General features: G+C 45.7%; 1 protein-coding gene across 1 annotated transcript in view; it reads right to left on the bottom strand.

Annotated features, from left to right (window-relative positions):
• Positions 1 to 18,387, bottom strand: part of CCDC172 (coiled-coil domain containing 172) — a 246,152-nt gene that overhangs the window by 149,178 nt on the left and 78,587 nt on the right. Inside the window, exon 3 of the mRNA XM_063963338.1 lies at positions 1,501 to 1,617. Within this exon, the coding sequence (XP_063819408.1) occupies positions 1,501 to 1,617 (117 nt within the window). The remainder of the gene's footprint in view (positions 1 to 1,500; positions 1,618 to 18,387) is intronic.

Below are 18,387 nucleotides of genomic sequence, written 5' to 3'. Positions count from 1 at the left end.
AAAAAACTTAGCGAGCGAACAGGTCTGACTTACCCCCATTATGCATACATAGACGAGTTTGTGGAAGTTGTTACTGGTTGCACAGGAGTCTCAGTCTGCAATGTGAGGGTTGGTAACCTTATCCACAGAGGTTATCCAGTTGGTAGAATGGTGAATCACTGAGGGATATATGACTCTCTGCGCCAATGATGTTATGACAGGCACCACAAATATCTTATACACAACGTAGCGCCCCCAGTTCACATTATGCCACAAAGAGACCCCAGTTAATCTCTGCTGCAGTGCCCCCACGTTGGTGAGGTAGGTATGTGTGGGGGCCCTCCAGTGTGTGGGTGACCCCCCAGCTGCCCTGTTGTTAATATGGCTCTGTCTAGGGTTAATGACTTTTGATCACGTTCCGCCACAATTAAAGCCAATGGTTGCACTGACAGAGAGGGGCCACCAGAGAAAGTGCTGAATCGTTAGCTACTTTCATACATGTCGGCAAAGGATATGTGAGGGATGTAATGTTTCGGAATTTCAGCTTTTATAATTTTTTTACATTTACCCCGTAGTGTTTCGTCTTTATTCTTATTATCTTGTATTTATACACTGTAGTTTCAACATATTCCGCAGGGTGCATTATTCAAGCAGAGCATACCCCATTCACTGGACTATATGATGTGATTTCCGGAACACAGAAACCCGTACTCACCGGGATCATTTTTCCAGGAGGAAATCATCAGTACGTCTGTGACAGAAGCAGAGCAATCCTATAGGAACAGGAGAACATACAAGAGCCATACAAATTCCCCACATTATTTCCCCACTGCACAGTCCGCACATATCCTCACAGATTTTCTTTCTTCACTCTTTCCTTCTGACCCCGTTTCATCATTGCTGTGATGTGATATCATACAGCCCACCAAGAACCTTTACAATCTGGTGGACAACTATGCAATAGATGGCACCTATCCTTGTGTATCAATGCCTATTTCCCTATAGATTGTAAGCTTGTGAGCAGGGCCCTCCTACCTCTATGACTCTTTGTTTTTACCCAGTTTTGTCTTCTAATTGTGTCCAGTTGTAAAGTGCAATGGAATTTGCTGCGCTATATGAGAAACTGTTAATAAATAATACAAACAGGGTCTAAGAATTAAAAGGTGCCCTCTTGGTGTCCCTCGCTTCACACTTGACATTTCCTCGTCCCATTATATTACCTGGTCGATATGCACTTTAATGACAGTATGCTCCCCTGTATACTCCACCAACACCACATTATATATAGCTAAACAATGATTACAGGAAAGAAGTTGCTGGAGATGCATTGAGGGAGACGCAATGTGCTGGAGATTGATAAAAAAAAAAAGCAATAACACGGTTATATTTTTTTCCTTCACTTTCTTATAAAAGTGATAATTGTGCTAGATGATAGCCTGAAGCCAGGAATCCCCCCCCCCCCCCCCCCCCCCCCCCCCCATCCGATCTCCTATTACACAGTTTTGTAGAGTTTTTACGCACAAGCTGAAATTGGAGATCCCGCGCCTCTTTGAGTAGTTCGTCTTTCAATCTCTCAAGGCCGTTGTGTCTCTTCCTCAGAAGATCTTTCTGGAATCCCTTCTCCAGCAGAAGAAAAACCTTTTAACGTGTGATATAAAGCAACTGGTCAGAGTAGGTTTATACAGCAGCGTTCTCACAAATGGCTCTAATGCTTTTCCTTTAATAAGGAACTGAATTGAAATGCTCAGTGATAGAATCCAAAGCACTTAAAGTTATTAATGCAATTGAAGTATATTATGTACACGTCTATAATGGCTTCTAATAAAAAAGGGTCCCACCATTGAATATGGTAAGTGGTATCGTACTAGTAAAGAGAAAATCAGGAGGCACGCATTTGAAATAAAGGAAACAATATAACAAAGCCCTTTTTTTCACCAAGCAATCGCTGCAAAACAGCACAAGCAGTGCACAATTTGCGCCTTGAAGATATTGTTATTATTATTATTATTATTATTATTATTATTATGTTTTATTTATATGGAGACACAAGGGATTTGCAGCAACTAACAAGTACATAAGGAGAAACAGTGCAAACTTAACAAAAAAAAATGCAAAAGACATAAAGTAATAAACATTGCTGAACGCTGGATACAGGGCCGGTGCTAGGGTGTTCGGCGCCCCGTGTCAAACTATTATTTTGCGCCCTCCCATATTTTACAATGGTACAGCGCATGTCAAAAAGGGGTGTGGTCTCACAAGGGGCGTGGCCACACAATAGTACACCAACTTCAAATTACGCCACACAGTAGCACAATCTTATTAACTTCACCCCACGCATAGTAGTGACAGGAAGAGGATGACAGGTATAGACAATGGGAGACAGGGAGAGGGTGACAGGTGTAGGCAGTGCGTGACAGGAAGAGGGTTACAGGTATAGACAATGGGAGACAGGGAGAGGGTGACAGGTATAGGCAGTGCGTGACAGGAAGAGGGCGACAGGTATAGACAATGAGAGACAGGGAGAGGGTGACAGGTATAGACAATGCGTGACAGGAAGAGGGTGACAGGTATAGGCAGCGCGTGACAGGAAGAGGGTGACAGGTATAGACAATGGGAGACAGGGAGAGGGTGACAGATATAGGCAGTGCGTGACAGGAAGAGGGTTACAGGTATAGACATGTCAAAGTCGAAAAATATCATGCTTCACATTGCCATATACTAACCCCATGCACATGCCCGCTGCGCGTGCACTCAGTCCGCCGTACGTGCACACATCCGCAAGTTGCGTAATATCGCTCCAGCGATATTGCGCATAATGTGGGTATTTACGGCGGAGTTTGTGAGTCTGTAGCTGGCGACTCGTTTATAGCATAGTTAACCCATATAGCGTGTTTTGTAGATAGTATTCCCCTTAATAATATCTGCAAGTATGTTTAGTGTAAATGGTTCGGGGACTTGGGAATTCCTCTTTGCATGATATGAAGGGTCAGGCAAAGGCTGAACGGAGGTGTCTAGTATCTAACGGAAGAGTATTTTATTAGAAACATTCCGGTGTTGGTTAGGAAGAGATTAATCGCTCCTGCGTATAGTTATGTCTATAAGAAGTTTATGGACATTTACTGTATTTGCAGTTCATTATCCATGCGGCGGGAATCCTGTGGATACCTCCCACCTGAGCAGTTTGAAATAGTCACAGCCCACCTGTTCAAATCCACCTATGACCTTTTGTTATAATGCAGAGAGACATTCCTGTGTCCAATGAACAATGAGATTGTAGGGCCCATTGTAGTGTACTGTATGTTGTGTATATAAAGGCCACTGTCCCCTGACCGGCCAGTACTCTCTCTCATCAACATTTATCTGTCGGATAATTGGAGGACTGGATCCGGTTGCGCTAGCGAGTGTTCCCCCGTATGGTATGTTTCTCTGTGGCCACTTTGTTACCCGTTTAATGTAAGCCATTCATTCTTATTCTATGTATTTGTGTTTGCGTTCGTTCGCTATTGTGTATCTTACTGTTTAGTTATTCTGTTTAGTTATTAATGTTAGGTCTGTAGTGTATAAGCTGTAAACTGTTTTCTTGTCCCTTTTACATACTAAAATCATCCAGTAAGGTGTTGGAACCTTAACAAGTGTTTGTTTGTTTCACCATTTATTACTAAGGGTTTCTGAGCATCTCAATCGCTCAAACAGCTGGCTTAAATACTAAGGTTAATCAGTGTTATATCATTACAGTACCTCAATGCTAAGGTTTATAGTATAAGCACACTCTGTGTTTAAGGTTTAAAAAGGATATTGTCTGTGTGTACGCTCGCTGTGTGTATTCCGTACACCCAGCGTAGCGTGTGTACGTAACTTGCGTACCACGTGCGAGGTCTTTGTACGCAAATAGCGTACAAAGTGCGTAGCACGTGCACTAGGTTTAGCGGCCATTACGGCTTCACTGTATTAGTAAATAGCTTGTGTTAAAGGATAAATATTTAGCTTTATCAATTGGGGACTCGTCCGGTCCACCTCATATCCGCAGTCAGGCGAAAACGCGCAGACTTTATCGATCAGCAAAGGGCGGAAAGGTAGTATCCCCTGTATCCGTGTTTGTGGTTGGGGATACAGTAGTGCTGATCGGATAAGCGTCTGCTTTGCTTGGTTTGTAGGGATGCTGGTGAGATCAGAGGAAGGTAAGAACATACAGCTATTGTTTTAAATCTGTTTTTTTCTCTCTCCCTCTCTCTGTTTGGCGCCAATTGCGCACACAATACACGCACACACACCTGTATTTTTATTTTGTGTATTTTCGCATAGTCACTCTCTTGTTGCCATAAGAATTGATTGATAGACACGTGCTGAGGAAATTTGGTGCTATTCAGTTAATATTATAAGGAATAATATTTTAAGGGAGTAATTATAAAAAGCACGCACACAGCATAACAGATACTGTGTGGTGTTCGGTAAGCGATTACAGTTGAACATCGTTTACTTTTCTAGAAGCGTGTTATTTGTGTTACTGTGAACGTATCTGGACTTTGTGCATACGTGTCTCGGGCAACGTGCGAGATTACGTACGCGACGCAAAGGCGTACACACGTAGCGTATATTATGCAACGTGCGTACGGATACGCCCACTAAACTCAAATCACACGATAGCATTGTTTTAGTGTGGGCGGTATAGTAGCCACGCGATAATAGCACAAGTTTGTTCAGTTTCCAAAAGTTTAGTTTAAAAAGAACCTTTTTCTATTGCAAAACATGGGGATTGAACTGTTTGCCTGAATGAAAGTAATTTCTGTACAGAAAAATCAGAGTGCATATGAGTGAACAGGAGTGAGTGTGCAAATAAAGGTATTCTTTTTGTGAACCCAGAAATCGGGATCCCGTCGGAGACCACACCAGGTGAGTGGACACTTGGTGGCGTGGGATTGGCTTGCTCACGTTAACATTGTATAAGGTAAAGGAGCAATTAGTATCCGCAGACAAGAGGACTGCGAAGGTTAAGAAAGCGCAGCCCCGGGGGTTGGCGTAGTACCCATATAGGCCCGTTCAGTATAACGCTCCGGCTGAAGGTTTCGCAGCCTAAACAACGATTCCATTGGTCGCACGGCGAATAAGTAATAGGTACTTATACTCAGTGCGACTGGACCGCACGCTACTGTGTACATTAGTTAGGTCACCTTGATACCCACTAAAATTTGCTGTGGGATCATAGACGCTATTTGTACATTTTAACGTGATTTGTGTAGGTTTTTGTTATTTTAAGGGAGTTTCGCTGTTCACTCAGGAAATCTCCAACAACTAATATTTACTGGGAAGGGTAGCATACTCCCACACGCCCCAGTAAATAGAGGTTACAAAAAGATCCCGAGATTGGGTACGACCAGTGGTGGGCACATTGCTGGAATTCGTATTGGCCAATAGGGGCGTGAGTGAGTGAAGGCACTCGTTGAACTTTCACCGTCGCCTTATCTCTGGGAACTTGGTTTGTTTTGTAAGAATTCGCTGAGACAGCAATATCTGCAAACAATGGGGGCCAGTTGCTCAAGTAAGGGACGACCAACAAGGGTTCACGTTGGTAGTTGTTGGCCCAAAGGGTCAGCACGGTATATAATGTGTGAGAAATACGGATCACACACACAGGTATTATGCAAAGAATGGGAACGAATGACTGAGGATGATGGAGAACAGTTCCCCAGGGTGGGCAGTTTGAATCCTGAGGTATTGCAAAATCTAACAAAGAGGATATGTTTAATAAAATCTGCAAAACAGAGGATTAGACATTATGATTGTTTACAGTTATGGCAACAGGAGAGTGAAATACAACAGGAATTAGCTCAAAAAGCAAATTCAAATCCTGGTAGAAGTCTGATAGCAACGGCACCACCACCGTATATAGTAGGGGAAAAAGTGGCTGCAGAGAATGGCATACGGGTGTACGAAAAGAGTGCACTTAACAAATATAGTAGTGATAAGAGTAAAATGAATGTTAATGCAAATGTTGATGCTAATGCTAACCCGTGCAAGTTGTATCCCATTTTAAACTTCCCTCAGGAATGCGACCAGGAAGATGAGCCCACTACGATTTCAGCTCTCTCTCTCTAGCGGCCACCATAAACGATACTCCAGTGGGCACGGCCCAACCAGTAAGAGCGGTATCGAAGGCCCATAGTGCAGGGACAGGTGAGGTTGTGTCTACAGGTAAGTACGGTACTGTACAATATGCTGAAACTGTTACACCACACACTGTAGAATGAACCCAGAGTGAGGTAATTGATCTTAATCCTGTTAGAGTGATAGCGGTCCCCAATGGGAAGACCGACGCAAATGGAGTCACACCCATCAGGAATATTGCAATGCATTGTCCCTGGTCCCGGGCAGAATTAAGAACAATTTTGTCTGAATTTCCCGATCCTAGAAAAGATCTAGCCGCATGTCAAAGGTTCATTAAGGACCTAGGTAACTCCACTGAACCGAACAACAAAGATTGGCGGACACTACTGCGGGCATGTCTGCCCTCTAGTATTGACCCTGTTAAATTCATTACCGATTGTAAATTGGATGCTGAGGTAGCCCTCACTGATGAGTACAATCAGGAAAATGTTAAACAGATCAATCTGCAGTTAGGAGTATATTTCCCAGCCGTTGTAAAATGGAACAAAATTTTCTCCATTAAACAAATGGAAGGATAAACTGTTTCTGATTATTTCCACCGGGCACTGGAGGAAATGGCTAGATATACTGGGATCATGGACATTGAGGCAAATGTACATCATAGAGAGGTAGCGGTGTCCGTATTGATGGACGGTTTAAAGGAAGTATTAAGAAATAGGGTACAAACCACTCAACCTAACTGGAGAGGTATGTCGGTGGCCTCCTTAAGAGAGACTGCTGTCGGGCACGACAGGAACATCACAAGACGCAGGGAGTCACAGGGTGATAAGCTGATGGCCATAAGTATCCAAGCCCTTACAACAAGGCCGCCTCAGTTTAAATCTCAGACCCCTGGTGGTAAGCCGTATATGGTAAAATGTTACAATTGTAATAGGGAAGGACATTTTGCACGTAACTGCACCAATAGAAACTCACATAATGTATATCGACCCCCTAGACCAGAGCATGACACACAGTATGGCGCACGTAGATGGGAGCAGGGACCGCAGAGGAGGAGTGATGAGCCACACGCAGGGGAAACTAGGAGGTACCCACCAAAAAGAGACTGGCAGATCTCTGAAAATTCCCAGTTACCTCCCTCACATATTGTAGCAACCAATGCGCTGCGGGAAGGTCACAATTTACAATAGGGGTGGGGCCACACCTGTAGTTTGCAGCCAGTGAAATTAATTGCGAGCCTTGGAAGTGAACCCGAGGTCACAATTGATGTAGCTGGTAGATCTCTACCTTTCCTTGTAAATACGGGGGCGGCCAAGTCAGTGTTAAATTCAACAGTGGGTATGAAGACCACTGGTAAGACAATTCCAGCCATGGGAGTAACAGGAGTAGTACAATACTACCCGTTAAGCAAACCAGCAGAGATTACGATAGGGCCTTTACAGACTAAGCATTCCTTTCTGCTGGCTGCATCGGCTCCGACTAATCTACTTGGTAGAGATTTACTGTGCAAGATGGGATGTGTCATATATTGTACTCCTGAAGGTGTATTCTTAGATATACCTGAGAATCACGCTCAGGAAGTGCAGGATATGTTAGACACCCCACAAAAGTTAATGATGCATACTGCTGTTACACATAGATGTCCGTCCAAGGTAGAGGAAATGATTTCTCAGATACCGGAATCACTTTGGACCAAGGATGGACAAGACACTGGATTGATGGCAAATGTTGCTCCTGTAGTAGTTCAAGTAAAAGATGGTAGGATAGCTCCAAAAATCCCACAGTATCCTCTGAAGCCAGAGGTGGAGTTAGGAGTTTACCCAGTAATAGAGCGTTTGCTACAACAGGGCATCCTGGTTAGAACGTCCAGCACTGCCAATAGTCCCATCTTCCCTGTTAAAAAGAGTGGGGGGAGGGGTTACAGGCTAGTGCAGGATCTAAGGGGGATCAACAAAATAGTTGAGAGCCAATTCCCCGTAGTACCAAATCCAGCTGTCATCCTTATGCAGATCCCTCCCACTGCCAAATTTTTCACTGTAACTGACCTCTGCTCCGCTTTCTTTTCGGTACCTCTGCACCCTGACAGCCAATATTTGTTCGCATTTACATATAGAGGAGTACAGTACACCTGGACTCGCTTACCACAAGGTTTCATCGACAGCCCAAGTATTTTCTCGCAGGCTTTGCATGATTGTTTACAATCCTTTCAACCTGAGAGTGGATCAATATTAATACAGTATGTAGACGACTTACTGCTGTGTTTTGATTCACTCGAATCGTCCTTGAGAGATACGAAACAGCTTCTGTTTGATACAGGACACAAGGTTTCAAAGGACAAGTTGCAATTATGCCAAACCAAGGTAAAATATTTGGGGCATTGTTTGACACAAGGACTGAGACACCTCACCACTGATAGAGTAACAGGCAATTCATGACATGACCCTGCCACAGACTCAGCAACAGATTTGCACATTCCTAGAAATGTGTGGGTACTGTCGTAACTGGATCCCAGGATTTTCCATACTGGCCCTACCTTTGCAGGAGATGGTCTCATCAAACAAACCAGATCGGATCTCGCACACAGATGAGTCTGAGCTGGCGTTTGAGAGACTCAAGCAGTGCCTAACGCAGGCACCAGCATTAGGTATGCCAGATTATGGGAAACCCTTTGAACTGTACGGTACGGAAAATGCTGGATGTGCGGCAGGTGTCTTAACCCAGAAGCACGGTGATGCCAGCAGGCCGGTAGCCTACTACAGCGCTCAGCTAGACACGGTAGCGCGATCCCTCCCCACATGCTTGCGAAGTGTTGCAGCAATAGCATTGCTAGTGAGTAAAAGCGAAGCTGTAGTGCTAGGACACAACCTCACAATCCATACACCTCATGCAGTGTCAGCCTTATTAAATTCTGCCCAAACCAGACACGTCTCATCCGCACGGTTTACAAGGTGGGAATTAGCACTAATGGCCCCTGTAAACATCACCATAAAGAGATGCAGTGCACTAAATCCGGCAACATATCTCCCAGGTGTGCCTGGACAGCACAAAGGGTGGGGGATGAGAATGATGGTGAAGGAGGATTTAGTACAGACACTGACTCACATGATTGTATGGAATATTTGACCCAAAATTTCACGGCAAGGCCTGACATCAGTGACAACCCACTGGAAGGTGTAGATTTTACTTTCTACACTGACGGTATTTGTCACAGACAGACGGACTTGGGAGACTTGTGTACTGGATACGCAGTCGTAGATGACAAAGGTACCATAGAAGCGGAACCCCTGGGCCCACCTCACTCAGCACAAGTTGCTGAGCTGATCGCCCTAACCAGAGCGTGTGAATTGGCTAAAGGTAAATCAGCCAATATCTACACAGATTCTAGGTACGCCTTTGGAGTAGTTCATGATTTCGGGGCCCTATGGCGCCTTAGAAATTTTATGACGGCAGCTGGCACACCCGTGGCACATGCAACCCACATCAAAAGACTTTTAGCAGCAATACAGGAACCTGACAGAGTGGCTGTTATCAAGTGTAAAGCCCACACGTACAGCCAGGACCCAGTGTCACTTGGTAACAGCCGAGCAGACGAAGCTGCTAAATCAGCAGCCAGTACCCCCATGCAGACAGACACCACTCAACTGATGGTATTTAATACTGTAAGCACACAGAGATTGTGTGAAATGCAAAATTTGTGTTCACCACAAGAAAAGGCAGTTTGGAGGTCAAAAGGATATGGCCAGGAGTCCTCAGGACTCTGGACAGGGTAAGCCAGTGGCACCCAGAGCATATCTTCCAAGTCTAGCAGAAGCGGCACATGGGCTGACTCATCTAGGCAAAGAAGGAATGTGTAAGTTGGTAAGAGCTTATTGGTGCGCACCAGGATTTTCTTCCCATGCGGGTAAAAGAGCGATGACATGTCTCACCTGCTTGAGGAAGAATATCGGAAAGACAATACCAACAGAACCATCCCATATCCCTCCTACAGATGGTCCTTTCCAGGTAATACAAATTGATTTCATACAATTACCACCTTGTAGAAATCTTAAGTATGTATTGGTTTGTATTGATGTATTTTCAAATTGGGTAGAAGCATTCCCCGCTGCCACAAATACCGCTACATTTACCGCAAAGAAAATTGTGCAGGAATTTGTGTGCAGGTATGGTATCCCTAGGATAATTGAAATCGATAGGGGTACCCATTTTACAGGTGAAGTCTTTCAAGTAATGTGTAAATTGTTGGGAATTAATAGTAAGCTGCATACTCTGTACCGCCCCCAGGCGAGTGCGAAAGTGGAAAGAGTAAACAGCACTATTAAGAACAAGTTGAGCAAAGTGATGGCTGAAACAGGATTGTTGTGGCCGGAAGCTTTGCCAATTGTATTGTACAGCATCAGAACCACTCCCAGGTCCCCTCTTAATCTGTCTCCCTTTGAGATTCTGTTTGGTCGACAACCTCATGTAATGATTGACCCCCAGGATGATTTGAAATGTAACAATGAAGTAACTGTAAAGTATCTGGTTAAGATGAGTAAGCAGTTAAAGAATCAAAATGACAACCTAAAGCTAGTGATTCCTGATCTGCCAGACAGTAATTGTCATGACATTGAACCTGGGGATTATGTAATGATTCGCAATTTTCTACGCTCAGGTTGCCTTATTGACAGATGGGAAGGACCATATCAAGTCTTATTGACCAGCACGACAGCGTTAAAGGTTGCCGAGAGAGAGACTTGGGTCCATTCGTCTCACTGTAAGAAGGTCACTGACCCAGAGAGGTCCCGTGACAAAGAACAGACGGTAGAGGAAATTGTATCGTTAGAGTGTCTGTTCCAGGAAGGTTGAGACGGCACCTGAGCGCTGAAAACAATAAGATCAGAGGCAGTTGTCGAGCCAGATTTGTTTCCCTTTTGTTATTTTTTCCAGTTCCCATCTCCCTCCTATTCTTCTTCCCCCTTCTTACTCTTCTCCTTTTCCTCCTCTAAGATGGACTTACCCCAAGAGACTGTGTTCCGGATTTTCCTGTTGACCCTGTTGTTGACCAGAGCAGTCTGTTTCGGTGAGAGTACCAGAGAGGCCAAAGAGGGATCTGGAATGGGATCTGATGATCAGGATGGAGGCGTAGAATTTCCAGAGCAACACAATCACCGAGCAACGGCGAGTATCAGAAAACGATCTGGTAGCCATGACATTAATAGACATTGTGAAGGATTGTTAGCTGAAGAGAACTGCATCTGTAGAAATTGTAAAAATATAGTTGAGGACGATTGCATCAAGGAATGTCAGTCCAGTTTTAATATCAACATGGACCGGCATCCATTGAGTGACTATCACTCATTGGTGGGTAAAGTGTTAAATCAGACAGACTGTTGGGTATGCTCACAAGTACCTCAAGGCCATAGAAAGTCAGGACTAGTGCCATATCCTTTAACGGTAGATGAGGTACTTGAGTTAAAGAGTGGGAGACCGGTGGACAAGAGATTTAATATTTCTAGTCCTCCTAGTTTAAAGCTCCACCAATACCATGTAGATAGGTCCCTAATATGTTTTAACATTTCCAATCCCCGAAAGCCGGGAAATTGGGAAGTGTCATGGAACAACCAAACCATGACATTCTCACACAGAGCCGACAAAATGCCACTAGACTCAGAACTTATACGCCAAATAGCCGACATTGGAAAATATTTCCGGTATAGGTACACTCTAGGAAGTAGGATCATGCGAGTTGGAGAAGTATCACCAGGATACTGTGCACATGTCATACAGCCTGATACGTGTACTAGACAAATGAAAGAGTTAGGGATAGGACTGTTTTCATGGAAGGTTTGTAATATGGTTATGTCATTTTCCATCCCATATGTTCTCCCCGATGATGCATATTTCATATGTGGGAGGAAGGCGTATAAGTGGCTTGCCCCAAACTCAGAGGGATTGTGTTACGTTGGAAAAGTACTGCCTGAAGTAATGACCATTGCCCATAACAAAATGAAAGACATTCACCGCAGTGCCCCAGCTCCTTACACTCACACTCATTACGAACACATCGTTAAAAGACACCTTGTAGATAGGACAGAGCATGCGGCCTCTGATTTGATTCATGAATCCACCGGGATTCAATTCCTACTCGCGTTAGATATCACCCGTACCGCCAGAGGAGTTATAAATTATAGGTATATATCTGCGCTAGCGAACCTGTTAGACAATATCACCGAGATGTATGATGACACCTTCAGGTATACTGGGAGAGAGCTGCAAGCCTACAAAACAGAGCTGGTCCAGCATAGAATGGTTCTCAATTACCTCACAGCGGTAACAGGCGGGTATTGTGTCACCCTAGCAACTCAGTATGGCGTGAAATGTTGTACATATATCACTAACAGCACTGAGGACCCAACCGAGGTTATAGATCGAAAAATGGATGATATATTGCAATTAAAGTGGGAGTTTCGAAGGAGGCACAATCTTACACTCGCTGCTGTGGGTAATAAATTGACTGGCTGGGTGTCATGGTTGAACCCACAAAATTGGTTTTCAGGTTTAGGAGAATGGGCTCAGAGCGTCATCATAGACGTAGGGAAATTCCTCTTGTGTATCCTGGGAGTTATCATATTGATTGGTCTGGTATTCAGATGTGTTCGGAGTCTAATGAATTGCAAGCGTAGTACCAAGGTGATGAGTCTGAGAAGTGAGGGCATTGTAACAACAACTAATTTAATTTATGACCCGTCAATCGAGACAATGTTGTGATAAAATGTGATTCCACGGTCCGTTTCTTTCACCCGTTTCTCCTTTGATTTTCTCTGAGGTACCAAGAGATCCGCCTGGAAGAAGAATTTGATGACCCCCTATACAGACCAATGATGAACTGTGTCACAGACACTTTTAGAGACTGTAATTATTTTTATGGACACTTGAAGAAGCTTTGTTTGCTGACAAACCGCAGAGCTACAGTAAAGATACGACAATCCGGACAAGACATCAGACAAGACATCAACAAGACCCCAATCTGCATACTAAATCTCACATAACATTATACGAATGCATTTATAACGCATGTTTCTTATCTTCATCTCTACAACCTCCAGGTAGTACCCCACATAGTCGACAGGTGATTTTCATATATTAGCACTCACATATTCTCCCCCTTCATGTATCATCAACTAATGTGCACCCCATTTGTTGTAACCAAAAGCCGGAAAGAGCTCGGTAAAGTTTGACAGCCCATCCACAGACCCTTGATACGGGATAAGAAGGATTCAATGTATACTTCACAATACCTCGAAGCTTGATTTAGAACACGTACGGCACGATGATACATGACCCCTCAGACATGGATTTCATACACACATACTTTCACTATCTCATTAGGTCATATTTTTCCCACCTTCTCCTCTCCTCCCTCTACCCAATCATAAAAAGGTATTCCATGATGACATATATTTTTCTGTTTGAATTGTTTAGAAAGTGGCAGTTATTGGTGACTGCCAAAGGGTGGACTGTCAAAGTCGAAAAATATCATGCTTCACATTGCCATATACTAACCCCATGCACATGCCCGCTGCGCGTGCACTCAGTCCGCCGTACGTGCACACATCCGCAAGTTGCGTAATATCGCTCCAGCGATATTGCGCATAATGTGGGTATTTACGGCAGAGTTTGTGAGCCTGTAGCTGGCGACTCGTTTATAGCATAGTTAACCCATATAGCGTGTTTTGTAGATAGTATTCCCCTTAATAATATCTGCAAGTATGTTTAGTGTAAATGGTTCGGGGACTTGGGAATTCCTCTTTGCATGATATGAAGGGTCAGGCAAAGGCTGAACGGAGGTGTCTAGTATCTAACGGAAGAGTATTTTATTAGAAACATTCCGGTGTTGGTTAGGAAGAGATTAATCGCTCCTGCGTATAGTTATGTCTATAAGAAGTTTATGGACATTTACTGTATTTGCAGTTCATTATCCATGCGGCGGGAATCCTGTGGATACCTCCCACCTGAGCAGTTTGAAATAGTCACAGCCCACCTGTTCAAATCCACCTATGACCTTTTGTTATAATGCAGAGAGACATTCCTGTGTCCAATGAACAATGAGATTGTAGGGCCCATTGTAGTGTACTGTATGTTGTGTATATAAAGGCCACTGTCCCCTGACCGGCCAGTACTCTCTCTCATCAACATTTATCTGTCGGATAATTGGAGGACTGGATCCGGTTGCGCTAGCGAGTGTTCCCCCGTATGGTATGTTTCTCTGTGGCCACTTTGTTACCCGTTTAATGTAAGCCATTCATTCTTATTCTATGTATTTGTGTTTGCGTTCGTTCGCTATTGTGTATCTTACTGTTTAGTTATTCTGTTTAGTTATTAATGTTAGGTCTGTAGTGTATAAGCTGTAAACTGTTTTCTTGTCCCTTTTACATACTAAAATCATCCAGTAAGGTGTTGGAACCTTAACAAGTGTTTGTGTGTTTCACCATTTATTACTATGGGTTTCTGAGCATCTCAATCGCTCAAACAGCTGGCTTAAATACTAAGGTTAATCAGTGTTATATCATTACAGTACCTCAATGCTAAGGTTTATAGTATAAGCATACTCTGTGTTTAAGGTTTAAAAAGGATATTGTCTGTGTGTACGCTCGCTGTGTGTATTCCGTACACCCAGCGTAGCGTGTGTACGTAACTTGCGTACCACGTGCGAGGTCTTTGTACGCAAATAGCGTACAAAGTGCGTAGCACGTGCACGAGGTTAAGCGGCCATTACGGCTTCACTGTATTAGTAAATAGCTTGTGTTAAAGGATAAATATTTAGCTTTATCAGACAATAGGAGACAGGGAGAGGGTGACAGGTATAGGCAGTGCGTGACAGGAAGAGGGTTACAGGTATAGACAATAGGAGACAGGGAGAGGGTGACAGGTATACGCAGGGGGTGACGGAGAGGGTGACAGGTATAGACAATGGGAGACAGGGAGAGGGTGACAGGTATACGCAGTGGGTGACAGGGAGAGGGTGACAGGTATAGACAATGGGAGACAGGGAGAGGGTGACAGGTATACGCAGTGGGTGACAGGGAGAGGGTGACAGGTATAGACAATGGGAGACAGGGAGAGGGTGACAGGTATACGCAGTGGGTGACAGGAAGATGGTGACAGGTATAGACAATGAGAGACAGGGAGAGGATGACAGGTATAGACAATGGGAGACAGGGAGAGGGTGACAGGTATAGACAATGGGAGACAGGAAGAGGGTGACAGGTATAGGCAGTGCGTGACAGGAAGAGGGTGACAGGTATAGACAATGGGAGACAGGGAGAGGGTGACCGGTATAGGCAGTGCGTGACAGGAAGGGGTGACAGGGAGAAGGTGACAGGTATAGGCAGTGCGTGACAGGAAGAGGGTGACAGGTATAGACAATGGGAGACAGGGAGAGGGTGACACGTATAGACAATGAGAGACAGGGAGAGGGTGACAGGTATAGACAATGGGAGACAGGGAGAGGGTGACAGGTATAGGCAGTGGGTGACAGGGAGAGGGTGACAGGTATAGACCATGAGAGACAGGGAGAGGGTGACCGGTATAGACAATGGGAGACAGGGAGAGGGTGACAGGTATAGACAATGGGAGACAGGGAGAGGGTGACAGGTATAGACAATGGGAGACAGGGAGAGGGTGACAGGTATACGCAGTGGGTGACAGGAAGAGGGTGACAGGTATAGACAATAGGAGACAGGGAGAGGGTGACAGGTATATGCAGTGGGTGACTGGGAGAGGGTGACAGGTATAGGCAGTGCGTGACAGGAAGAGCGTGACAGGTATAGACAATGGGAGACAGGGAGAGGGTGACAGGTATAGACAATGGGAGACAGGAAGAGGGTGACAGGTATAGGCAGTGGGTGACAGGAAGAGGGTGACAGGTATAGACAATGGGAGACAGGGAGAGGGTGACAGGTATAGGCAGTGCGTGACAGGAAGAGGGTGACAGATATAGACAATGGGAGACAGGGAGAGGGTGACAGGTATACGCAGTGGGTGACAGGGAGAGGGTGACAGGTATAGACAATGGGAGACAGGGAGAGGGTGACAGGTATAGACAGTGCGTGCCAGGAAGAGGGTGACAGGTATACGCAGTGGGTGACAGGGAGAGGGTGACAGGTATAGACAATGGGAGACAGGGAGAGGGTGACAGGTATAGACAGTGCGTGCCAGGGAGAGGGTGACAGGTATACGCAGTGGGTGACAGGGAGAGGGTGACAGGTATAGACAATGGGAGACAGGGAGAGGGTGACAGGTATACGCAGTGGACGACAGGTATAGACAAGGGGAGACAGGGAGAGGGTGACAGGTATAGACAGTGCGTGACAGGAAGAGGGTGACAGGTATACGCAGTGGGTGACAGGGAGAGGGTGACAGGTATAGACAATAGGAGACAGGGAGAGGGTGACAGGTCTAGGCAGTGGGTGACAGGAAGAGGGTGACAGGTATAGACAATGGGAGACAGGGAGAGGGTGACAGGTATAGATAATGGGAGACAGGGAGAGGGTGACAGGTATAGGCAGTGCGTGACAGGAAGAGGGTGACAGGAATAGGCAGTGGGTGACAGGAAGAGGGTGACAGGTATAGACAATGGGAGACAGGGAGAGGGTGACAGGTATAGACAATGGGAGACAGGGAGAGGGTGACAGGTATAGGCAGTGCGTGACAGGAAGAGGGTGACAGGTATAGGCAGTGCGTGACAGGAAGAGGGTGACAGGTATACGCAGTGGGTGACAGGGAGAGGGTGACAGGTATAGACAATGGGAGACAGGGAGAGGGTGACAGGTATAGACAATGGGAGACAGGGAGAGGGTGACAGGTCTAGGCAGTGCGTGACAGGAAGAGGGTGACAGGTATAGACAATGGGAGACAGGAAGAGGGTGACAGGTATAGACAATGGGAGACAGGGAGAGGGTGACAGGTATAGACAATGGGAGACAGGGAGAGGGTGACAGGTATACGCAGTGGGTGACAGGGAGAGGGTGACAGGTATAGACAATAGGAGACAGGGAGAGGGTGACAGGTATAGACAATAGGAGACAGTGAGAGGGTGACAGGTATACGCAGTGGGTGACAGGGAGAGGGTGACCGGTATAGACAATGGGAGACAGGGAGAGGGTGACTGGTATACGCAGTGGGTGACAGGGAGAGGGTGACAGGTATAGACAATGGGAGACAGGGAGAGGGTGACAGGTATACGCAGTGGGTGACAGGAAGATGGTGACAGGTATAGACAATGAGAGACAGGGAGAGAATGACAGGTATAGGCAGTGCGTGACAGGAAGAGGGTGACAGGTACAGTACATGGTAGTTGGTGACAGTTATCGGCAATGGGAGACACGGAGAGGGTGACAGGTATAGGCAGTGCGTGACAGGTAGAGGATGACAGGTATAGCGTGACAAGAAGAGGGTGACAGGTACAGTACATGGTAGTTGGTGACAGTTATCGGCAATGGGAGACAGGGAGAGGGTGACAGGTATAGGCAGTGCGTGATAGGAAGATGGTGACAGGTATAGCGTGACAGGAAGAGGGTGACAGGTATAGGCAGTGCGTGACAGGAAGAGGATGACAGGTATAGCGTGACAGGAAGAGGGTGACAGGTATAGACAATGGGAGACAGGGAGAGGGTGACAGGTATACGCAGTGGGTGACAGGGAGAGGGTGACAGGTATAGACAATGGGAGACAGGGAGAGGGTGACAGGTATACGCAGTGGGTGACAGGGAGAGGGTGACAGGTATAGACAATAGGAGACAGGGAGAGGGTGACAGGTCTAGGCAGTGGGTGACAGGAAGAGGGTGACAGGTATAGACAATGGGAGACAGGGAGAGGGTGACAGGTATAGATAATGGGAGACAGGGAGAGTGTGACAGGTATAGGCAGTGCATGACAGGAAGAGGGTTACAGGTATAGACAATAGGAGACAGGGAGAGGGTGACAGGTATACGCAGTGGGTGACGGAGAGGGTGACAGGTATAGACAATGGGAGACAGGGAGAGGGTGACAGGTATACGCAGTGGGTGACAGGGAGAGGGTGACAGGTATAGACAATGGGAGACAGGGAGAGGGAGACAGGTATACGCAGTGGGTGACAGGGAGAGGGTGACAGGTATAGACAATGGGAGACAGGGAGAGGGTGACAGGTATACGCAGTGGGTGACAGGAAGATGGTGACAGGTATAGACAATGAGAGACAGGGAGAGGATGACAGGTATAGACAATGGGAGACAGGGAGAGGGTGACAGGTATAGACAATGGGAGACAGGAAGAGGGTGACAGGTA

This window comes from Pseudophryne corroboree, chromosome 3 (genome assembly GCF_028390025.1).
Source record: "Pseudophryne corroboree isolate aPseCor3 chromosome 3, aPseCor3.hap2, whole genome shotgun sequence".
Classification (NCBI taxonomy): Eukaryota; Metazoa; Chordata; class Amphibia; order Anura; family Myobatrachidae; genus Pseudophryne; species Pseudophryne corroboree.
Note: the sequence above shows the minus strand (reverse complement) of the source record. Positions and strands in the feature narration are given on the sequence as shown.